At 40.6% G+C, this 25,540-nt stretch overlaps 1 protein-coding gene across 1 annotated transcript in view; it reads right to left on the bottom strand.

The window, feature by feature from the left end:
- The window catches only part of LAMA1 (laminin subunit alpha 1), a 159,389-nt gene that overhangs the window by 94,371 nt on the left and 39,478 nt on the right, over nucleotides 1–25,540 (bottom strand). The window contains exons 4-9 of the mRNA XM_044243374.1: nucleotides 10,085–10,327; nucleotides 8,483–8,662; nucleotides 5,840–5,929; nucleotides 2,877–2,994; nucleotides 1,567–1,745; nucleotides 519–624 (exon numbers count right to left, since the gene is read on the bottom strand). Coding sequence (XP_044099309.1) covers nucleotides 519–624; nucleotides 1,567–1,745; nucleotides 2,877–2,994; nucleotides 5,840–5,929; nucleotides 8,483–8,662; nucleotides 10,085–10,327 — 916 coding nt within the window. The remainder of the gene's footprint in view (nucleotides 1–518; nucleotides 625–1,566; nucleotides 1,746–2,876; nucleotides 2,995–5,839; nucleotides 5,930–8,482; nucleotides 8,663–10,084; nucleotides 10,328–25,540) is intronic.

Genomic DNA, 25,540 nt, shown 5'->3' on the forward strand with positions numbered 1-25,540 from the left:
AGAATTTGTTTGCTTTGCCAGATGATGTATGCAAAAGCCTTGTGAGTGTCTTCTAAGAGCTAAAGAGAAGGATTGCTATTTACTGTGTGCCCCATATGGCTTTAAACTGGGACTTATTTCTTCTTTTATCAAATGCTCAATTATCTGCTCAAATGTCATTCCATCACCCCAAGATTGCCCTCTTACACCCTACCTCCCTCCAATCATGACTCCTAACTTTGCTCCATGCCCATAGCATTCAAGCCTACCCAGAGTTATACTATGCGTGTATTTCGTTGAGTGTCTGCCTGTGAGCAGAACTTTTGCTCATCTTGTTCAAGTACATATTCCTGGGCCCTAAAAAATTGCTGGCCACATAGTAAGTAGGTTGATAAATATTTTATAAACTAAAGAATCAGTAAAGAATCATGTGATCTGATTCTATCCAGTGATGATAGTTCCACCAAGCACAAATTTTCCAGGCACCGCCCCCCCCCAAAAAAAATCAATTCAAGTACAAAAGCGAACCAAGGAGCTACCTTTGTGTAAATCCGATTGGAGCTCATCTTTAATACAGACTGAACTCAGGGACCCAAAAGGGTCACAGTCACAAGGACGACAAGGGTTGTCTTCATAAGGAGACACCTGAAAGGCAGAGTTTGTCCTGGATTATTTTAACAGAATGAATGACAATATTAGCAATAATATCAACAATAATACCAATGACAAGTTATTGGCTTTTTATTCAAGATGTGACTATTACAATGATTTTGTATACCCAGGGAGTGTAGCTCAGGAAAATAATGTGAGCTCAAGACAGAAAGCTCCAAATGTTTTTGGATGGGATGGCAGCCAGTGTTGTTAGTAAGGTGCCTTCCTTCTCCATGATCACTGTTACAGGGCTCCCCTTGCTCCTCTATCTCTCACAGTCATGTATAACCGTCACCTAGACCAGACCTCTGTAGGAGCCGGGTAATAACGACTTATCAGGTCAGCAGAGGATGGACCAAGAACTCCCTAAGGGCAAGATACAGCTGCGATAGTTTTTGGCTGACTCTTCACATTCACAGTTAGTATTACAAAACCAAGACTACACAGACAGTAGGGCCCCAAATCCAAGTTAAATTAAAAAGTGAGCATCCTACTCTGATTAAGAAAACAGGACAGGGACGCCTGAGTGGCTCAGTTGGTTGGACGACTGCCTTCGGCTCAGGGCGTGATCCTGGAGTCCCGGGATCGAGTCCCACATCGGGCTCCCAGCTCCATGGGGAGTCTGCTTCGCTCTCTGACCTTCTCCTCGCTCATGCTCTCTCTCACTGTCTCTCTCTCTCAAATAAATAAATAAAATCTTTAAAAAAAAAAAAAAAGAAAAAAAAGAAAACAGGACAGACTGGATAGGAAGTGGGTATCTGAAAAAGGCTACTAGGAGAATAAGAATATAAAGGAAATATTACAGAAGGAAATGAGTTTCCAATATTGGAGATGACCATTAGCAAAATCTCTTTCCCATTTTGGAAAGACAATGCAATTCAGCTCTGGTGAAGAAACACTCTCACCTTGTATGGTCTATAATATAAACTCTCTCACCTTGTATGGTCTATAGTATCCGTCAATACAGGTCTCACAATTGATCCCCATGGTGTTCTGCAGGCAATTGATGCAAACCCCGCCTCCTCGAAACTGTCCAGCAGTATTCAAACTCCTCCTCTGACTGGCAACAGTTTCATCATAGTAACAGTCTTGGGCTTTATTGTGACAATTACATTCTAGGAGAATTTGAACATCTCAGTTAATGTATCTATTAAGTCCTATATAAAGAAAACCCTCCCCTCCCTAAGTTTGTTTCTAGGACCGTAAATTAAATCAAAATTCCAGAATAAGTAAATTTAACAGATTATGGGCAATTTTACAGAGGACGATTGGGAGTAGACATCAAAATTATACACATGCATACCCATTTGACCCCTCAACCTATCTTCTGGGATCATAATCCCACAGAAATACCTGCATTTATGAATGATGTCTACAGGCTTGATCATCACACCGCTGTTTGTGTTAACAGAAGACTGGGAACAATGAAACTATCCATGGATGGATAGCTATTTTAATTATATTGCATCCATTTAATGGAATTCAGTGGTACTGTTTTTAAAAACAGCATTCCAATAGAGAACAAACTGGTGGTGACCAGAGGGGAGTTGGGAGGAGGGAAGGGTAAAATAGGCGAAGGAGATGAAGTCACGCCCATCCTCATGAGTACTGAGTAATGAATATATCGTACACCTGAAACTAACATAACACTGTGTGTTAATCATACTGGATCAAAAGAAAAATAAATAAATAAAATAAAAAAAGAACAGTGTTTCATATTGCTAACATGGAAAGATTTTCAAGACATGCTGTTAGCTATAAAAGCAATGTATAGAATGATAGGCCTAGCATGTCAGGTCCCACGTAGGAGCTACAGTGGGGGGAGGAATAGGCTGATGTATGTTTTATTTGCATAAAAATTTCAGGAAGAACATATTAAGAAATAGTAAAAAGTAGGATGGATGGAGACAGAGCGGAAGTAATACTTTTCCCTACATATTGTTTATATATTGGTGGATGCAGGAATTGTGTGACTATATCGCGTACTTAAAAATTAAATCCAAAAAAAATTAAATCCAAATTAATAAAGAATACATTCACATATGGGAAGTGGAAACTGAAGTAAAATGGCAAATCCCTAAAGATACACGTAGGCCTTAATATTTTAAATCGTTTTCAAGTAACACATCACTTTGGGAACTCTTTGAATATATAGAGTTACATACTAGTCAAAATGTCAAGTCATCATCAGAATAAGCGTATTGAGAAGGAAAAACGCTACATCCTTCCCTTCTCAGGAGACCTACTTTCGCACGTGTTCCCGGCAGAAACGGTGCCGGGCCGCCAGGGCTGCTGGTGGTACCCCGGGCAACACCGGCTGCAGCTCTCTCCACAGGTGTTATGCTCACACAGACACTGTAGTTTCTAGAAATGGGAAGTACAAAAGACATCTGGACATTAACCTGCATAATTTTTGTGACTTTATTTGTAACAGAGCTGATCACGGTCACATATCCAGCATGGCGGTGACCCTGAGGACATAAGGCTCCAACGGAGCGTGGAGGCATTCATTGTTGGAGGAAAATATATGCACGTGACCTGGTTACAAACAGAAATGAGAGAGAATAAAGCAGAACTAAAACTGAAATGGGCTCATGAACAAAAAGTTTTCCAAATAAGATGCACTGATATTCAGGGTTTATAAGCACCTCCTAAACACTTGGTTGATCTGCCTCGTTTTCAGCCTCAATAGAGGATAATCCTATTCGAGAGTCAGCGAATTACAAAGACTGGAGGGGGATGGAATACCAAGTCGCTTCATATAAATTGTTTAAGAGGAAACGGGGAGTCATACTATTCACTTAGTATTATGCTAAAATGGGTAAAATTGATTTTCTCTTGATTTAGTACCACAAACATGGAAGAGGGACAAAATGGGAGGAAAGGAAACATTCTTTAAAAAAAAAATAAGCATAAATTATATAAATTATAACTGCATGGTTTTTGCTTGGCAGTCTTATACAGAAAAGAGCTTCAAAGATCATACACGGAACTGTATACCTGAAAATGGTTAAAATGGTAAATTTCATGTTACGTGTATTTTACAACAAAAAAATTCATAGTATATATTTAATTAGAAATACATCACCCAAACAAAAAAAATAAAAGAAATAAAAGGCATCAAAACTGGTAAGGAAGAAGGAAGGCATGTTACTATATACGGAAACCCCAAAGACTCTACCAAAAAACTACTAGAACTAATAAATGAATTCAGTGAAGTTGCAGGATGCAAAATTAACCTACAGAAATCTGTTGCATTGCTATGCACTAATAATGAAGCAGCAGCAAAGGAAATTAAGAAAGCCATCCCATTTACAATTATACCAAAAACAATAAAACATCTGGGAGTAAACTTACCCAAAGAGGTGAGAGAACTGTCCTCTGAAAACAATAAAACACCAGTGAAAGAAATTCAAGATGACACAAAAAAATGGAAAGAAATTCCACATTTGTGGATTGGAAGAACTAATGCTGTTAAAATGCTTGTACTACTCAAATGAATCTATAGATTTAGTGCAATCCCTACCAAAATACCAACAGCATTTTTCACAGAATTAGAACAAACAATCCTACCATTGGTATGGAACCATAAAAGACCTCAAACAGCCAAAGCAATCTGGAAAATGAAAAATAAAATCAAAGGTATCTCAATTCCAGACTTCAAGTTATATTACAAAGTGGTAGTAATTTAAACAGTATGGTACTGGCATAAAAAACAGACATATAGATCAATGGAATAGAATAGAAAACCAAGAAATAAACCCAGAGTTATATGGTGAATTAAGCTTTGACAAAGGAGAAATGAATATACAAGGAGAAAAAAAATCTTCAACAAATGGTGTTGGGAAAACTGGACAGGTACATGCAAAAGAGAGAAACTGGACCACCTTCTTTTATCATACATGGAAATAAATTCAAAATGGATTGAAGACCCAATGTGAGACCTGAAACCATAAAAAGTCTTGAAGAGAGCACAGGCAGTAATTTCTCTGACATGGGCAATGGCAACATTTTTCTAGATATGTCTTCTGAGGCAAGGGAAATGAAAGCAAAAATCAACTATTGGGACTACATCAAAATAAAAAGTTTCTGCACAGCAAAGGAAGCCAACAACAAAACTAAAAGGCAACCTATTGAATGGGAGAAGACATTTGCAAATGACACAATCAAGAAAGAGTTAGCATCCAAAATGTATAAAGAACTGATCCAACTCAACACCAAAAACAAATAATCCAATTAAAAAATGGGCAGAAGACAAAAAAAGGTATTTTTCCAGAGAAGACATCCAGATGACTTACAGACAAATGAAAAGATGCTCAACATTACTCACCATCAGGGAAATGCAAATCAAAGCTACAATGTGATATTGCTTCACACCTGTCAGAATGGCTAAAATCAACAACACAAAGGATGAGGATATAGAGAAAGGAGAAGAGGTTACACCTACACTCCTGGTGGGAATGTACACAGGTGTAGACACTGGAAAACAGTGTGGAGGTTCCTCGAAAAATCAAAAACAGAACTACACTATGATCCAGCAAACGCACTACTGGGTATTTACCTAATAAATATAAAAATGCTAATGCAAAGGGGGTACTTGTACCCTATGTTTATTGCAGCATTATTTATGATAGCCAAACTATGAATGAAGCCCAAGTGACTGTCAATAGATGAATGAAGAAGTGCTATCTTCTACAATGGAATATTACTCAGCCATAAAAAAGAATGAAATCTTGCCATTTGCAACATGGATAGAGCTAGAGAGTAAGTCAGCCAATGACAATGACAAATACCATATGATCTCACTCATATGTAGAATTTAAAAAGAAAGAGGCAGAGGCACATCAAGAAACAGACTCTTACTCATAGATAACATAGATAACAAACTCAGAGGGGAGGGGTGTGGAGTAGGGAAGATAGGTCAAATAGTGATAGAGATTAAAGAGTATGTTTATCATGATAAAAAAATCTTCTTTGGGCTGGACAAATGAGGAAAAAACAAACAAAAGAAATATATCTTCCAAAGAAAGTGGAATAAATTTGTTCAAAAAAATGAAACCAGTTAAATTACCTGAAAAATTTTTTTTTGCAGCATGATTTCATACCTTTCAACATCTGACTTGAGTAAAGAAAAAAAACAGTAAGGCAAACACTGTACCTATAACTCGTCTTTTAAAGTTTTAATAAACTGTAAAATACTGGAACTCACCTTTGTAGTTTCATCCCAGGGGCAACTACTGGCATGTCCATAACAAATACACATTCCTCCAACAGAAATGTCTTTGATTGAATAGTAATACTAAGGAAAAAGAAAGTGACAGAAATTAAGGCCTCTTTTATTTCAGTTCAAAGAAAATGTTGGGCTCTCCAACATACAGCTCAGCTGTTACGGGTAACCTAAAAAATAATTTGATACACCTTTTAAATTATACTTCATGCACAAAAATCCTTGTGTTGATTTTAAACAAAAAGTGCCACAATGAACTCATCAACAGAAACCAAATGAATCTAAAAGAATTCTGAACTCGGCTGCACCTCATACCAGCCAGTCATATTCAAAACCCATAAAAAAATACTGAATGCAGCACTCTACAAATGAATATAGTACTTTATACAAAAGATAACAACTCATGACCAAGTAGAATTTTCCCCCAAACTGCAAAGTTCGTTCAACATAGGAAGATCAGTAAATGTAAATCATCATATTAACAGGATAAAGGAGAAAAAAAATCATTTGATCATTTCTATAAATTCACAAAAAATATGTTACAGACATGTTTACCACCATCCATTTAAAAAAACCTGGCAAGCCAGTAAAAGAATCTGTTCAGCCCTAATAAAGGGAATCCATGAAAACCTGAGAGCTAGCAGTGAAAGATTAAGTGCTTTCCTCTCGCAATCTGCTCTCATCATTTCCATTCCACATCTATGGGAGGTCCCATCCAGTTCAATAATGCAAGAAAAAAGAAATTAAAGACAGAAAGAGTGCACAGTAAGGCCAAATTCTCATTATTTGTAGATGATGTTATTGTGTACTTGGGAAGGTCTAAAACAAACAAACAAACAAAAACCTACTAGAAATAATCTGGGACTTTAACAATTTAGCAAAAGTAATATGCAAAACCAATCAACAAAAATGGGCTGTATTTTTACACATTAGCAAAGGAGAATAAAATTTAGAAAGCAATCTATTAAGGCTAACAGACAAAAATGTATATTAAGAATAAATTGAATAATAGAGGTACAAATAAACAAATAACGAAACACTGCCAAGAGGAACTACGGAGGGCCAAGACAGATGGAGAGATACAGGATGTTCCTGGATTAGAGGATCCAATATTATCAAAATGTCTTCCAAAGTCCTTCTCAAACTGATCTATCAATCCAGTGGAATCTCAATGAAAATCTTAGCGGGATTTTTTTTTTTTTTTTTTTTTTTGGAGGGGGAAGCAGAAATTAACAAACCCATTCTAAAATGTATAAGGAGACAAAATGAATCTAGAATCGCCGAAGATATCGAAAGAGAACTCAGTTGGGCTATTTTAGTACCTGACTTCAAGGCTTAAGTCTAAAACACGACAGCAACTGAGAACATTTGTTATTGGCATGAAGACAAATGGTGCTGTCACAGTTGCAGGCATATACAGGGAAATGAAGAGCCTTGACCTCTACCTCACACCACACACAAAAGTTAATTTGAAATACAATAGATGTAAAAGCTAAAACTATAAAGCTACCAGACAGAAGCCTAGGGTAACATCTTTGCAAACCTGGAATTAAAAAAGTGGTTTTCAGGAAAGATACAGAAAACATGAACTATTAAAGAAAAAATAATATACGGGACTTCATTAAAATTAAAACCTCTCAGATGTCATGGGAAAGTGAATAAGCAAACTCCAGACAGAGAAGATATTTGCAATGTGGAGATCTGACAAAGGACTTGTACACAAAATATAAAGAAGTCTTTTATAGCTCTGTAATAAGGAGACAGAATGACCCAAATGAAATATGGACAAAAATATTCGATCAGATACTGATAAGCATGGGCTAACACATGTCATCAGGGAAATACAAATTAACCTTACAAGGAATTGTCCCCATATACTTATGAGAATGGCTGATCTGAAAGGGGGTTGAGGGGTACCTGGGTGGTTCAGTGGGTTGAACCTCTGCCTTCAGCTCTGGTCATGGTCTCAGGGGCCTGGGATTGAGCCCCACGTCCAGTTCTCTGCTCAGTGGGGACCCTGCTTCTCCTTCTCTCTCTCTGCCTGCCTCTCTGCCTACTTGTGATCTTTGTCAAATAAATAAATAAAATCTTTAAAATAAAAAATGAAAATGGGTTGACAACCCAAATCTGTGACAATCTGTCATACAACAGCACTCTCACCGGTTGCTGGTCTACAAAACCGTAAAACTTTCTGTACGGCTTCACGAATTCTTCAATATTAAACACACAGCTACACTATAACTCAGTAATTCCACTCCTAGTTTATCCAAGGGATTTGAAAATATTTGCCCACATAAGCCTCATATATTTACTATACACTTAAAATCAGTACATCTTTTTGAATGTAAATTATATCTCAAACTTTACAATTTCCTTTTAAGCGAGAACAATAGCTTACTTGCTAAAGATCAGACGTGGAGTCAGACCAGAGGGTAAAGAGCAATACCTCGGCGCTCGCTGCAGAATGGCATTATGGAAGGGTGGGGGAAGGGCAAGGACGCAATGTCAGAACCATGCCCTAGTTGAGGCCAACCTGGGAGAACGAAGCCAATCAAAAAGAAAAGTCTGTGTTCCTTAAACAAAACAAACCTTTCACAATGGGTGGGAGCTCTGCCATAGACTCACCCGTCTTGTAACAATAGGATCAAGATCTTTAGGATCACGGTGGCTGAGAGTCATGAGATCGGCGTTGAGGGTTCTAATGCGCTGTAAGCGAAGGCGAATATATCGGGCGGAAGTAAACTCCAACAGCTTGGGTGAAAGATCATCAGCGCTCGGTCTGCCGTTGATTAGTGATGTGTGAATCTAACGATAAAGACATCAAAACGAACAAATGTCCATTTTGAGCATGCAAAAATATAGCCCTGATTGTTTAACTTCAGGACATAATCTTTTACTGATACTACTCAAAAATCAAACCGAACAACTAGATTCTTGAAGAAACCGAACATTTGTTAAGTACTACCAGTGAACACCATGATCACAAAACATCTTCAATTAATTTGAAGTTACGCCTTCTGGCAGCTCAGAAATGGCTAGAAAACTTAACAGGACCACTTCTCCCAGTGTGGAGGGTATTTCAACATGCATCATTAGGCTATGACTCCTATGAAACAAATTCTAAATGCCCAGAACATACTGGAGAGAGTGAGAGAAGGTTCCAGAAAGCTTTGTATACCCACTCTCTTAATCTCAGCTCTTGAAACAATGCAGGCTTGCTGCGGAATTCCTGCTGGGAAGAGTCCTCAGGAGAGGATTTGTAGTTTTATCTCATCAAACCAGACACTACTAAAGAATGGCTTGTTTTTTGGGGGCGCCTGGGAGGCTCAGTTAGTTAAGCATCTGACTCTTGATTTTGGCTCAAGTCATGATCTCAGGATCATGAGATCGAGCCCCTCACTGGGCTCTGCTCTGATTAAATTCTCTCTCAGTCTGCCCTTCCCCTCACCCCTCTATCCTGCTTCCTCTATTTGCAAAAAAAAAAAAAAAGAAAGAAAAAAAAGAAAAGAAGAAGAAGAAAAGAAAAAAAAGAATAACTTGTTTTTGATTATACTCTGCTTTTTTATTTTATTTATTTATTTATTTATTTAATTTTATTTATTTATTTGAGAGAGAGAGAGCATGAGAGGGGAGACAGGCAGAGGGAGAAGCAGACTCCCCATGGAGCTGGGAGCCCAAGGCAGGACTCGATCTGGGACTCTGGATTCATGGCCTGAGCCGAAGGCAGTCGCTTAACCAACTGAGCCACCCTATATGAAGTGTGAATTCCACTCTGGGCATGGTGAGCACTGAGCTATAGTATTTCACGAGCCATCTCCAACTCTCAACACCTCCAAACAGGACAATGTCGCAGAGAAAACTAGAAACTACATCTTTTAGAGGCATTTTCACTCTCCCTTTAATATTTCAACAAATGTGCTTGCCCTGGTGTCATGGGAAAGGTGCTTTAAGAGGATCTGATAGAGTTATTGAGTCACAGCAGACGGAAGACTAAGGGCTCTTCCTGAAAGGAAGAAATCAATAAGGTGAAATGTATGGGTTACAACATCAATCATGGGGAGACTCCCGTCAATACCTTGAACACAGCTAGACAGTTAAAGATCTCTGTAATCTGTACTCAGAGAGATCGACCTGGAATGTCTGATATTGGCTCTTACAACGGCTATCTTTACATCAGAGGTGAGGGCTCTGGAGAAGAACGCGACATGGCTGCGGTGGGCACAGTACCTCTCCGTGCTCAAGGGGCACCAGGCGAGAATAGTAAGAGGTGCAGATCACTTCGTCATCAGCCCTGTAGGTGGGCGGCCCCCGTCTCGGAGTGATATTGTAACGAGTCAAACACTCCGTGTCACTAACTGCATAATACTGCCAGGGGCTGAACGCGGTGCCGTCCAGAGAACGTTCCAAAATCCAGTTCCCAGGTCGAGGCGCATTAGCAGCTTTGATGATGACGTAGGCGACTTGAAAGACCTAAAACAAGGATAGTAAGAAATGTCAATCAAGAATCAGTAGAACCTCCTGAAGATAAATTGCCTCTTGGGAGACCGATTGTTTGATCGCCAACATCTCCTCATGCTTTTGGGTTTAATTCCATATAAATGTTGATCAGAAATAGGTCTTGTGAATGCTCCCCTGGAGGCATCACTTTTCCAAATAAACTCAAAAAAATACTCTCACGAATAAATGTGCATTATTACAACCATCGTGAACAGTAGTAATATTAACAGAAGTGCTTGTTCTCTTGTTTTCGGTGTCATCGGGATCCTGAATGATCGTAGTGACATCACATTATACCAATGGTAGCTCAAGTGTATTTCTCTAGTAAGTTGGAAATAACACATCTGAATATGAGGGTGAAAAGTCCACTACGTGTGTGCTTATTTGAATGACGTCAATCCAAAACATGAACAATACAGAAAGCCGACAAGGATGTAGAACAATAGGAACTCCCATGAATCACTGACAGGAATGCAAAATGGTGAAGCAGCTTTAGAATGTGGTTTGTCAGTTTCTATAAAAGCTAACCATATTCTTACCGTACAACCCAGCAACTGCACTGCTCGGTACTTACCTAAATGAATGGAAAATTTCCAAAGGCGAATGGATGAACAAAGTGTGATATACTGTCCACTAACATATTACTCAGTGATAAAAAGAAATAAGCTCTCACACTATAAAAAGATATAGAGGAAATTTAAATGCATGTTGTTAAGTGAAAGGGCCAATCTGAAAAGGCTACATACAATATAATCCCCAAAATATGGCATGCTGGATAAGGTAAAAATACAGAGACAGAAAAAGATCAGTAGTTGCCAAGGGTTGAGGGGGAAGGACAAATGACCTCCAAGGGGCCACAGAGGATTCTTAGGGCCGTGAAGCTACCCTGTAGAATATGTAATTGTGGACACGTATCATTAAACATTTGTTAAAACCCATAGAATGTGCAACACAAAGAGTGAAACACTGTAATTACTTAATTAGTAATAATGTATCCACATCAGCTCACCGGTTTAAACAAATATTTTACACTAATGCAAGATATGAATAAGAAGGGAAATGGATGCAGAAGAGTGAGGGGTGTATGGGATTCTGTACTTTACACTTGTTTTTCTGTAAACATTAAAAACTGTTCTGAAAGATTAAAAACTGTTCATTTAGAAAGAAAGAAAAAGAAAGTGCAGAGCTTGCATACGGGGGGAAATGGGATGTAGATGAGCAACAGCCAGGTAAGTCTTGCATTTGGAAGGGAATCTTGTTGCTGCGTAGCCCCAAATTCAGCACTAAGAAGGAATCATCTGTCCACTAACCAGACCCTCTTGGAACAATCCAGTGACAGGAAATTCACTTGCTCTTAAGATAGTTCTTTTGTTTTATGGAAATTTCCTCTGTTAGGGGATCTTTCCCTGAATTGATTCTCAAGGTGCCTCATAAATTCCATTCTCTGGAGCTGCAGAAAACATGCGGATTCCATTCCATGTAGCTTTCCTATAGACACTTAAATAAAAAATCATATATCATCTCCAGAATCCAAAGTTCTCCGCTCCAACTTCCTGTTTATCTGAAAATATTTACCATTTCACAAGACTCTAAAAAATGGAGATGCCCAGGAGTGCCTGGCTGGCTGAGTTGGTTATGCATCTGACTCTTGATTTCAGCTCTGGTCATGATCTCGGGGTGGTAGGACTGAGCCCCACGTGGGACTCCAAGCTCAGCAGGGAATCTACTTGAAATTCTCTCCCTCTCCCTCGACCCCTCCCCCCACTTGTGCGTGCGCACTCTCTCTCTCTCTCTAATAAATAAATAAATCTTTTTTTAAAAAATGGAGGTGCCCAGTGAGACCGCATGATGGGGCAGCCCATTAGAGAGGGATAGAAGGAAAGGAAATTCACAAAGACAGCTGAAATGAAATGTATTTCCCTTCTGTTTTCCAGTTTCACATTTAAAATGGAAAGAACTAACAGGATGACTTCATGCATGTTAAGAACTTTACACGTATCATCTCATTTAATCCCAAACAACTCCTTGAGTTCCAAATGACTGTTGGGCTCATTACATATTTGGAAACTGATGTATAGAGAAATTGAGAGACAAACTACTGAGTCATAGGTCCCAACAATAGCACTGGCCCCCACAAGTCCACACATACCTAAGGCTGCTGAACTTCCTTTTTGTGATACCCAAATAAAAGACACCTAAGTTCACTTGCACACTGGGTCATCTAAACAAATGCAATGGCTATGCAGTGCTGTTCCAACTAACTCTGGAGTTTCTATTGGGAGAGCCTGGGATGAGCTGAGGGGGGCGAGGGGGCAGGGATGGGAGGATGTGTAAGAAACAAAAATTAATGACAGCTAATGCTAATGGAGCATGTACCGTGGCCAACAATGAATTATTAATAATTAATGACATTTAATGAATTGTTAATAATATTCATTAATACAATTAATAAGCTAATTAATAATTAATTAGAATTATTAATGCCTCATTAGAATCATTGGCTTTTCTAATTCCATCACTAAATTCTTCTTATGAAGTATATATTGTTATTTCTGTCACTTTACAGATGAGAAAACTAAGGCATGGAAAGGTTATGTAATCCCAGGATCTCATAGGTACTGTGAGAGCCACAGGGACTCCCGGGTGACTCAGTCAGTTAAGGATCTGCCTTTGGCTCAGGTCATGATTCTAGGGTCCTGGCATCAAGCCCCACATCTGGCTCCCTGCTCGACGGGGCGTCTGCTTCTCCCTCTCACTCTGCCACTCCCCCTGCTTGTGCTCTCTTGCTCTCTGTCAAATAAATAAATAAAATATTTTAAAAAATATATATACTGTAGGGCTTTGAGCCCAGCAGTCCATACTCCATCACCATGCTTTGCTGGTACAGAAGGCAAGGAAAAGGAAGGGCCACGTTCCAGGCTGGGGCAACAGGTGGGTGCTAACCCAGTTTTTCCATTATTGCAATACCCTGTTCTTGGATTTTCCTCAAACTCTTGTCAGCTTTCATACTGAGAGCTTAGCCATCTACGAGAAAATCATGCTAAATCGAAGGACAACCATGAGGGGGAAACTTCAGGACAATTCTTCAAGGAAGGAAATGTTTAACTCTTATCTTGATCAAGGCCTTGGGCTGTGAAGCTGGGTATTGTTCTCACAATCTCTCCATAGTCCTCAAGGTCCCCAAATTGGAGACCAAAAAACAAACCCAGAAAGGCACTACAAGCTGTGAATCTATGAAAGAGGAAGAGGAATGCATGAAGCATCCAAACATAGTTTGTCCTCAGTAAAGCCATGTTTTTGACTGAATTGTGTCTCCCAAAATTCATATGTCGAAGTCCTAACCCCTACTACCTCAGAATGTGACTCTATCTGCAGACAGGGTCAAGAGGTCATTCAAGTTAAATGAGGCCATGCAGGTGAGCCCCAATCTAACACGACCAGGGACTTCAGAAGAAGATTAGGACACAGATGCACACAGACCTAAGGGCAACCATGTGGGGACACCAGGAGAAGCCATCTACAAGCTAAGAAGCTAAGTTCCAGAAGAAATCAACCCTGCCAACATGTTGACCTTGGACTTGTACCCTCCAGAACCCCAAGTATATAAATTTCTGTTGGGTGAGTCACCCAGTCTTCGTTCCTTGCTACGGTAGGCCTAGCAAATTGATACAAGCTCTGATTCACCAAGTGTGCAATGATCAGTAGGTTCTGGCTCACAACAGAGAAAAAGTTAGGGATTCTATGTTAGTAAATAGAATCTTAAACATTTACGCAAATGAAATCTGTGATACTTCTGTTGCTCATGCGCGCGCATGTGTGTGTGTGCATGCACACACGTGTGCATGGTTGACTCAACTGCCTTCCCTCTCCATCTAAGGTTGGCCGCACACAAGCTGACCATGCAGGTTTTCACCAGACCCACAGTCACTGTGGTCTTGCCAAACCTGACACTGACGCAGCCATTTCAAAATCCACCTTCATCACTGTTTTCCACCAAGTGGTCTTTGTTAATGATCACCACAGTGCACATAAACAGTGTCACCTAAATACAGTAGACCTACATCAAACACCACTTCCTACAGAGGAATCCAGATAGGAATTTCCATGTGGGCTGCTGTCTTCACTTACATATATATTAAATCCACCTCAGGCCTGGGCATCTGACAAGCACAGGTTGTCTAATTCTCCAAAGGTGAGGGTTAACTTCCAATGCAGGTGGTGAAGTCAAGTCTCTCATCTCCACAGAAAGCTTGGCCCTTCTCTGCTGGACCTCGGCCCATAATCTGTAGGGGACCCAGATACCACGCGGGAACACCCCTCTGGAAATTTTCCATCCATACGAGCACTTACAGCCTCTGTGACAGACTAGAGGGATGTTTTCCCTCTTAAGTGCTGGAAAAGAGATTTTCCCAGACAGAAGAGTTTTAGGTTCTATGTCAAATGACATTTAAAAAGACTTAATTGTGGAGCGCCTGGGTGGCTCAGTCAGTTAAGCATCTGCCTCCAACTCAGGTCACAATCTCAAGAATCCTGGGATCTAGCCCCACACTGGGCTCCCTGCTCAGTGGGGAAACTGCTTCTCCGTCTCCTGCTCCCTCTGCCTGTGCTCTCCTGCTCTTTCTGTCAAATAAATAAAATCTTTAAAAAGAAAAAAATAGAGTAAAGTGTATTTGATAAGTAGTATTTCTCAATTATCCCCATTAAAGTAGTGAATGTATGCTTTGAAGTGTTATTTCTTACGATATTATTAGAAGATAAAATTCAAAATCATCACTTGAATATTTATTACTCAAGAATAGACAAGTTATTATTTACTAGAAGGCCATCTACTACCACAGACACAAATCACTTCTGAGTTTAGAGTATCCATCACTCAAACATCTAGTCAGTTGATAATCTTGTAAAGTAACAAGCAAAGTTTGGGGCAAGGAAGTCTCCTTGGCACAAGGGATACCTGTAATGTACTTTTTAGGTATGCCTCTTACAGACAGTTACCTTAAAAGGTCGTTTCTACCATATTTTAGTTGACTATTTACTGTTATCTCCTCGTTTCAGGACCAGCATACAAAATTAATAGACAGAAGGAAACAGATTTGTGAATGAGAAGAGAACTTTGGAATAAAACTAGATTTGTTTTCTTTAAATTCGGTGTTGTCGTTAGAAATGCAAAATAAACATGTCAAAATCCAATCTTCCCTGCCCCCAACTTTCTTCCCTTTTTGCCTTTTCTTTTTATTGGGGAGAGAAAGAACTGGTTATCAGCAGTGACAAATTTAGATCAACTCAGTTTCTTTCCTTAATTTTTTAAAGATTTGTGTCTCAGAAAATCGGGAACTGCCACTTTGGAAGCAAGCTCAAGACACTTCAAGTAGACATCGAGGAAAAACAAAAGTACTAAAGGTGGTCACCAGCCAATAGAGGGCACAGCCACAGGAGCCTATCCGAACAGTGAAGAGGCACCTAGAACCAGCAATCTGAAGACGGGAAAGGGATATTCGAAACATCTGCCAGAAGCAGTTCTGTTTCTTGTCACCTAGAAAAGCTATTTTAAAAAAGGCAGACCAGGAAGCTGTCCCATGCACCACATGTCACAGTTTCCATTTAAGTATCACTAGCAGTGTTGCAATGGAAAAGGGTTGAACCACTTTTAAGAAGTCAAAACTGAAGAGGAAGGGGTTGGTTTTCATTCCCTGTTCCCATGTTATGTCTCCGCATCATTGTCCCCAGTGTTCAGTGTCCCTGAGCGCTCTGGAATTATTTTGCTAAGTTTTGTGGAAGCTTAGTTGGATCCACCTCAAAAGCACAAGCAGGGATGTCATCAAATGCCCTTTGTGAGCATGTCTACCTTTTTCCCATCCTGTAAGTGTCATGTGACAGCCCAGCAACCCCCCCCCCCAAAATGAGATAAACACGCTTGTGAGATATATTCAGAGATCATTCTCAGATCTGAGAAATACAAAAGGCACCTTTCCTATCCTCTGGTGCCTAACCTCCACCAGGTTTTCACCTGAATATCTTAGCCTTTGAAATTATATAAGGATTTTCCCTTTCTCAGGATGGAACAGGGGTGACAATAAAATAGCTTTCCTTTCTTCCCCTATTGACTATGGAAGTAGGCTCAGAAATGTGTCCTGGAGACTGAAGAAAGAAGTTAGCAATATTCCAGAAAAAAAAAAAAAAAGGAAAAATGGACATCATGGCTTCAAATGAGTGGTCTGCCTGACATAAAGCCTTCTGTGTCATGGGCTGAACAAACGTGTGCAGACCTGCTCCATGACCTTGGCCTGTGGGCCGGGAACCTGTGTCCCGAGAATAATCTGCTCAGTGAAAGAAGAACAGAGATGTGACCCCAGATGGTCAGCTCTTCAGCCAGGTAGAAAAATGACTGCTCCTTTCCTGGGGAGCAGGAGGGATGGGGAGAGAAGCAGAAATCTTACTCTCAGAGATGCACTCCAGCAGGACACGAGGGAGGGAGCAAGGAATGAGCCTGAACAATTTTCTACTTACGGTTCATTCAATATACATGGATTGAGCATCTGCTTTGTAAGAGGGGCTGTGACAGATGCAACCAATACAGCAGTGATGTGGGGGACGAGTAAAGGGAGAGAAGGGACAGAAGGACAGGGAGTGAAGACCCTGCAGGGCCAGAGCACAGAGCGGTGTAGAAATGGCAGGAAGCCGGGCTGGCCTGAGTGTAGACAGCGGGAGGGAGCCTGGGCAGGGCGTGGGTCCTTGCACTCTGTTCAGACTTCTAGACCACGAGAGGACCTTAAACCAGGAAGCTGCAGGGTCCGCAGGGATGAAGACATCACGCACCTGGATGTGGGTGCCGGGAAATCAGGGAAGATGCTGGTGTTGACGTAGCGAAGACCAAGACTGAAGCAGAGAAAAGGTCAAGTGGATCTTCAAGAGTTTTTTAAAAGGTCAAATGTGAGTGAGAAAGAAAACACAAAGAGGCCAGGCAAAGCTCTCCAGCTCTCAACTTCTCAACTCAGCTTCTTTCTGGTTCATCTGTTAGATCTCCTGTTGGCCCCCGATACCCGAGTCGCTCTAGCAATGCCTTCGTACCTACAGCTCCATATCCCTTCTCCTCCTCCCTTAGCTCACTCTATGAAAGTAAAAGGGTCCCCTAATCATTAAGCCTCGCAAATCCAACAGGCAATACCATCCAGAAAAGCTGTGCAAATCTGCACTTGACTAACTCCATTAAACATTAACCTGTTCGTTACACATTTACAACTCCTAGAAACAATTAATTGTGTGTTTCTTTCCTTTGTTCATGCAATCTAGCTGAATCGTTTATAGCTTTAGCACTAGAGAGATAAGAAAGCATTTTTTGTTTGTTTGTTTTTGCAAGACTTCGTTCTTTATGTGGGAAGTTGGTCTATGTCCTATTTAAAGATTCTCCTTTTCCTTTAAAAACATCGAACTTCAGTGAGCATCTGTCACTTGTCAGGCACTGAACTGATGGTTATCATATTTAAATCATCGCATTTAAAGCTTTTTTTTAAAAAAAGACTATCTAAATAAGTGTCTTATGCAGGAAGACTTTTGTTTACTTAAAAAGATGTGACAGGAATGTAAAAGGGTGCAGCCATTATGCAAGACAGTATGGGGGGGGTTCTCGAAAAATTAATCATAGAATTCCCTTTTGAGCCAGTAATTCCAATTCAGAATATATGCCCACAAAAATTGAAAGCAGGGGCTCAGACAGATACTAGCACACCAATGTCTACAGGAACACAAATCACAATACCCAAGAAATGGAATTAACCCAAATATCCATCAATGGATATATGGGTAAACAAACTTTAGGATATCCCTATAATGGAATATTATTCAGCCTTAAAAAAGAATGAAATTCTATGAGGCGCCTGGGTGGCTAGTGGGTTAGGCCTCTACCTTCGGCTCAGGTCATGATCCCGGGGTCCTGGGATCAAGCCCTGCATCGGGCTCTCTGCTCAGCGGGGAGCCTGCTTCCTCCTCTCTCTCTGCCTGCCTCTCTGCCTACTTGTGATCTCTCTCTGTCAAATAAATAAATAAAATCTTAAAAAAAAATGAAATTCTAATATATTCTACAGCATGGATGAACCTTGCAGACATGATGCTAAGTGAAATAACAAAGGACAAATAACTATACATACCACCCACATGGGCTACCTAAAGTAGTCAAATTCATAGAGACTGAAATTAGAAGTATGGCTCATTGGGGCTGGGGAAGGGCGGGAGGAATGGGGAGTTAGTGTACAAAGTTTTATTTTGGGATGATGGGAATGTTCTAGAGGTGAATAGTGGTGATGGTTGTCCAACAACGTGAAGGTACTTAATGCCAGTGAACTGTACATCTAAAAATGGTTCCTCAAGAAATAAAAAGATGTAAAAATAGGGAAAGAACATTAGATGGTATGAAGATTCAACTTTTCGTGGAAGATGGAGATTTCCAAATTGAATGTGAGTGGGAGACCAGTATCTCCAGTGAGGGAACTCTGGAGAAATCAGTGAAACCTTGTGGAGGTCAAACACACAGTGTAAGGGCACGTCTAGAGTCTTCCCTTTCCTACATGGCCCTCTTTCTGTCAGTTCTCATGAGCTCTGGTAAGACATGATGGTAGTTCACTACGTATAAAACCTGAGCCCCAAACCATTAGGGTTTGAAAAGGAAAATGAGATCCCAGTGATGTCTCGTCTGGAGATCCACAGTTCAGACAGAATGCTTTCCCCCTGGGGCTCATAAACTGACACCTGGGCAGCAGCTTCCTGTCTGGCCCCCTGGGTCATTCTGGTGGAAAGCAAGAAATAACGCTCAGTGTTGGCCATCTCAACGGAGGCCATGGCCATCTCACTAGCTTTCTTGTGTTTGTGTCCTATGAAGATCAAAGGAACTGTGCTCTGATAATATGCCAGAAGGTATTAGAGAAAAGAGAAAAATGTTAAATTTTAAGTCTAACAATTCTCAGTCTCCTTCCAAATACCAGGGGGCAAGTTTGCAGGAACTACAAAATCTGCACTAGTTCAGCCACTTGCTGGTTTGCTTTTAAAAATATGATGACTGCCTAAGTTTGACCAAAAGCTTTTCTAGAGGGGATGTTTGGGAACCCTGGTACTCCCCACTCCATTTTTCTGTCAATCTAAAATTTCTCAAAAAAAAAAAAGAATATTGGCTACTCAGCGACAAAGAAAGCTGATTTACGCATTATTATCGTAGTTATCAGTTACTCAAAGAAAGCCTACACCAACCACCCCCACTGGCTCATGAGTGGTTTTAAGTCTTCACCAAACTTCTCAGGATGTCTGGGTTTGGACAGCTGTGCCTCCCCAGCTAATAATTTGCAGGTTTTAATTTGATCTCACAGCTTTCCCAGGTTCCATTTCCGTACCCTATGGTGCATAAAGGGCAGGCCGGAGCAGGTCAGTGCCCTCCGAGTTGCTGCAAAAATATTTTAAAGGGCTCCCAGGTGTGAGGAAATGTACGGGCATCTAGACTGTCATCCCAGTCATTAAGAGTTTCTACTTTTGTCACTATGACGGCTTTGTCATCCCACCGAGATTAATGCTTCTAGAGTAAGACTTCCAGAATCGCTCCCCCCAGTTCATGAGTTTTTAATTTCTTACCATCTAGAGAATGATAAAACTCAATTTGATGATTTCTACAACTCAGGCTTCAAATGACAAATCCAGAGAATATTTTCTCTACCTTCCACTGCATTTTTCACAATGAAATACGGGAATATGAATCAGTATGTTCTTCACTTATCTCGCATTGTAAGTATAGCGTGAAGTAATATTTGCAGGAGAAGACTTTATAAAATTTTGTAAACTGATGTGAGCTACCACTATCGGATTTTAGCTATTTTGGCACCTCTCAAACAATGATATTTAGAGTTAATTCTTTTTTTTCTCTTTTGTTACAATAGGAAAATTCTATCCTGCCTCTTGCATTGAGATCCAAATGTCTAAAAAATGCCACCACCATGTTACAAGCAATTTGACTGCTCCCATAGAGATTAATAATCATGACACAATTTATCCATGTGAAGATAATAGACAAGAACAAATAAGCGTTACTTAAGCATCTGAATTCAACCCAGTATTCCCAAATATATGTCCGATATAGTGACGTAAGTCCGACACAGTGACAGTGCACAAACAAATGAATAAATAAATAAACGAGAGAGGCTCGGGTATTCATTGGTAGAGAACAAAAACTGAAAGGAAATGTTAATCTCTGTGCTCCTCAGGGGTTGTGAAACACAAACTTTGATTCACTGTTAGTGAATCTGTAAACGGAACAGTATTTTTGAAAAAAGGCACTCCAGGTCGCAATGAAAGGATGTTAAAACTCTTTGAACAATAATCCCATTTTTTGCAATCTACATGAACATATAATCAGCACTGCGGTCACAAAAATATGTAAATATGTGTTGCAGCCTGATTTTATAAAATTAGAAACACCTGACATGTCCAACAATGGGAACAGGTTGAATAAATTATCACGTACCCAGATGGTGACCTATTATTCTGCCATCAAAAGTTGTTACAGGAATGTAGATGCTGGCATGAAGAAGAAATTGGTATGACCTGGCCCTCCTGGAGTAAACAGCTAGAGAACTGGATAAAGATATTAAAGAGTGATTCTAAAATATTAGACAGCAGGCGGCATAAGACAGTGATTCTGGGGAGAAGAGCTTTTTGCCTAGAGACGCTTGCTGGACAGTGGTTTGTCAATGTCTTATAAAGTTAAATATTGACATAATTCCAACCCTAGAGAAACAAAGATATATGTCCCAAAAAAGATTTTCATAAGAATGGTCATGGCAGTTTTATTTATAACTGTCAAAAACGATGGCAACTAGTAGATAAGTGAGTTTGGATCTAATGCATAATACAGTGATTCTAGTCCACAATACTGTATAATAATCAAAGTTGCTAACAGACTAGATCTTAATTGTTCTTAACACAAAAAAGACGTAATTACATGACAACATGACATGATAGAAATGTTAGCTAATGTCACTATAGTAACCATATTGCAATACATGAATGTCTCAAACCAACAAATTGTGCATCTCAAACTTACCCAATGCTATCTGTCGTTACATCTTTTTTTTGTTTGTTTTTAAAGATTTTATTTATTTATTTGACAGAGAGAGATCACAAGTAGGCAGAGAGAGAGAGGAGGAAGCAGGCTCCCTGCCAAGCAGAGAGCCCGGTACGGGACTTGATCCTAGGACCCTGAGATCATGACCCGAGCGGAAGGCAGAGGTTCAACCCACTGAGCCACCCAGGCGCCCTCTGTCATTACATCTTAATAAATTAACAGGCATTGAGAAAAAGAACTGGAATAAAACCCAAACAACATAATGGGAGGACACATAAATAAATGTTACTTTTGTGAAATAAAACACCCAGAAATTAAAGAACAAACCACTCACACAAGCAACAGTGGATGAATCTTACAGCTACGAAGCTAAAAGAAGCCAAACACAAAACGACACACCATTTACTCCCATTTATATATTATGTAACAGGCAAAACTACAGTAAGAAACATTCAGAACCTTGGCTCCTCTGGTGGCTGGATGGGGAGGGGCTGGAGGAGCGCCAACCCGAAGAGGCACGGGGAAATTCTGTATCAAAACCCATCCAGCTATACCCTTAAGATGGGTGCATTTCACGGTGCGTAAACTGTATCTCAATCAACAGAAAAAATTAAAGAAGACATTTATTACAGGACTGGATGTACAATTTTAGCTCTGTAAACATGTTTTCCCCTAGCTGCTCTATGTACATTTCCTCTTGCCTGCTCCCTTCCTTCACTCCCTTCATTTGGGTTGTCTCCCTGAGTCCCTAAGCTGCCCCTTCCTCTGTGTTATCCAAGCATCCTTAACCCCTGCACAACCTATACCACTGGACCAAAGGGGTCTGCTTACTTGCCTGTTTCTGCCACTAGACCAGAAGCCCCGAGGGCCTGGCTCGGCCTCACATAACAAGTGTAGCAGCAGAGAGAGTAACCAACATGTATACGGAAGATCCCGTTTGTTGTACACTTCTCTGGGCTAAGGGCTTTCCCCGGATGTCATCGTTGTCTTGTTCATCAAGGAATCTTGAGACCCTGGCACCCAATAAGCAGAGATCATGAATTATTAACTATACAGTGTTCTCAGATATGATGGACTAGATCAAAAGGTAAATCCTGGGGACGCCTGGGTGGCGCAGTTGGTTAAACGACTGCCTCCGGCTCAGGGCGTGATCCTGGAGTCCCGGGATGGAGTCCCACATCAGGCTCCCAGCTCCATGGGGAGTCTGCTTCTCCCTCTGACCTTCTCCTCGCTCATGCTCTCTCTCACTGTCTCTCTCTCTCAAATAAATAAAATAAAATCTTAAAAAAAAAAAAAAAAGGTAAATCCTGGGAACACCTGGGTGGCTCAGTTGGTTAAAGCCTCTGCCTTCAGTTCAGGTCATGATTCCAGGGTCCTGGGATTGAACCCCACATCAGGCTCTCTGCCCAGCACGGAGCCTGCTTCCCCACACCCCCTTCCCCCGCCTGCCTCTCTGCCTGCTTGTGATCTCTGTCAAATAAATAAATAAAATCTTAAAAAAAAAAAAAAAAAAAAGGTAAATCCTGGTAATTAGAACCACAAGTGGAGGGGCACCTGGCACCTGGGTGGCTCAGTGGATTAAGCCTCTACCTTTGGCTCAGGTCATGATCCCAGGGTCCTGCATCGGGCTCCTTGCTGAGCAGAGAGCCTGCTTCCCCCTCTCTCTTTGCCTGTCTCTGCCTACTTGTAAGCTCTCTCTCTGTCAAATAAATAAAATCTTAAAAAAAAAAACACATACAAGTGGTTTTTTATTTTTGTTTTTGTTTTGTTTTTAAAGATTTTATTTATTTATTTGAGAGGGAGAGAGTGAGAGCACAGGAGGGATAAAGTCAAATGGAGAAGCAGACTCCCTGCCGAGCAGGGAGCCCAATGTGGGACTTGATCCTGGGACTCCAGGATCATGACAGGAGCCAGAGGCCGTCACTTAACCAACTGAGCCACCCAGGCACCCCACACGTGATTTTTTAAAAAAAATTTTTCTCTATTGGGGTGCCTCGGAGGCTTAGATGGTTGAGCGTCTGACTCTTGCTCAGCTCAGGTTTTGATCTCATGGTTGTGTATTCAAGCCTCATGTTGGGCTCTAAGCTGGGCATGGAGCCTATTAAAAAAACTTTTTTCTTTTAAATGAAAACTTTTTTCTTATATTTTCCCTGTATTTTAAAATTTCTGCTTCTATATCAAAATAAAAGGCATTTCTGCATAGAGAAAAGGTCAGTTGAAAACCTTAAAAACACAAGAGCTCTTTTGAGGTATGGCCGAGGTATTCATGAGCTACTTTGCTCTTTATTTGTTACAACTTTCTAGAGATAATGATGTTGCAATTTGAGCAGAATGTTAAGCAAAAGGCCAAAAAAAAAAAAAAAATTTACAATGGATTCCAACTGCAACTGTATTTTTCAAAGAAATATTTCTTCAGGAATTAAAACTTATCTTTTTTTAGCTTCAGTATAACAGGAAGAAATAATGATTCAGAACAGACCTCCCTTTCTTTCCATATATATACAAACCAACTTTATTTTGAAGCCAAAACAGTTGGGGACAAGCAAAGTATATTTTGATAGGGTCTTGAGACTATCTTTGCTGATTTCCCAGAATCCTTCCCAAGGCCCCGTCTAAGGGGCCCTGTTGAGTAAGACGTATACGGTCATTGTAAGGCCAGTACTCTGCCATTCAAGACAGATAAAGGGGAGGAAGGGGTGGAAAACGAAACTGGGCTAACTGGAAAAATATTTATGCTTGACTGGTAAACTATTGATAGTAAGCTTTATCATTGAAAGCTTAGAAGTAAATCTTGTCAAGAAACTGAAACTCCACATAGTTCTTGAAGCCTGGCCTCAGTTATTTGAATTTATTCAGCTCATCGGTCATGAACACTGGACAGCCTAAGGTATAATATTTGTATTCCCATTGGATCCCCTCGCTCTTTAGGATTCCTAAAGATGAAAGTGAGGCCCCTAAGGATAAGCTGTGGGAGGCTGACAGGAGAAGCCCCTCAGAGGCAGCCATGTTCAGAAGGATGAGGAAGTGGTGGTTTTGCAGCAGGTGTCCAATTGTTCGCCCCTCCCCCACTGAGAGGCCGCCATTGCTTCCCATTTCCTCTACTTCCTCTACTGCTGACCTCAGTGACCTGGTGGCCCATAGAGCACAGAGAAGTGAAGCTGCATGACTCTGGCGGCCAGATCTATGTGGGGACTCAACTTCTGCCACTTTTCTCTGGAACCCCTCTGCTGGAGCTCTGAACTGCCAAGACTTCCCAGAGAAGTCTTAAAACCACATGAAAGGAGACACTGGCCAGCCCCTGCCTGTCCTGGCACCCTCTTCCCAGCTACCTCAGTACCCCCTCTCCACCTGCCTCCCCAAAGCCCCCTCCCCAGCTGCCTCAGCACCCCCAGTCCAGCTACCCAGCACCCTCCCTAGCTGCCCACACTCCCTTTCATAGCTGTCCCACCTCCATCCCCACCATGGCCTGACCATGGACTGAAACTTTATGCCTACGCCCACTCAATCAAGCCTTTCCTGAAATTTTGGCCCGTTGAAACCAGGGTAGATATAAAATGAATGCTGTTGTTTTAAGTCATAGAGGTTGGCTGTGATTTCTTACACAATAGCTGTGCCATAGATAACTGGAGAAGTTGTGTATTAAACAATAGAATGAGATAAAAGTGTGAAAACAAAAGAAAGACATATCTATAAGAATAGCAGCTTTGCAGAGAACAGGATGAAAAAGATAAGGAAGTCTAAAGGACAAGAATTTACTGTGGCTGACTTCCAAATCACAACGAAGAGCTTAAGATTTCTTCCAATCTGTTCTTTTTGCCAAACAAATTCAAGAAAAACTTAATATCTCAAATTGGTTGAGACCAGTATAAAGTAACTGAAAATTGAAACGGAATGAATCACTTTGAATACATATAAGGAAATGGTCATAGTAATTCCTATCTCAGCTTCCAAGAAGGGTCTCTGCCTGACCTCTTCTACTGAACAGCCAACACTCACTTGTAATGAGAACCTCCAATTTACATGCAATTCTTGTTCTAAGAATCTTTCAAGATTTTCTGTCTTAAGACTGTGAAATCTGCCTGTTCTTT

Source organism: Neovison vison, chromosome 3 (genome assembly GCF_020171115.1).
Source record: "Neovison vison isolate M4711 chromosome 3, ASM_NN_V1, whole genome shotgun sequence".
NCBI lineage: Eukaryota > Metazoa > Chordata > Mammalia > Carnivora > Mustelidae > Neogale > Neogale vison.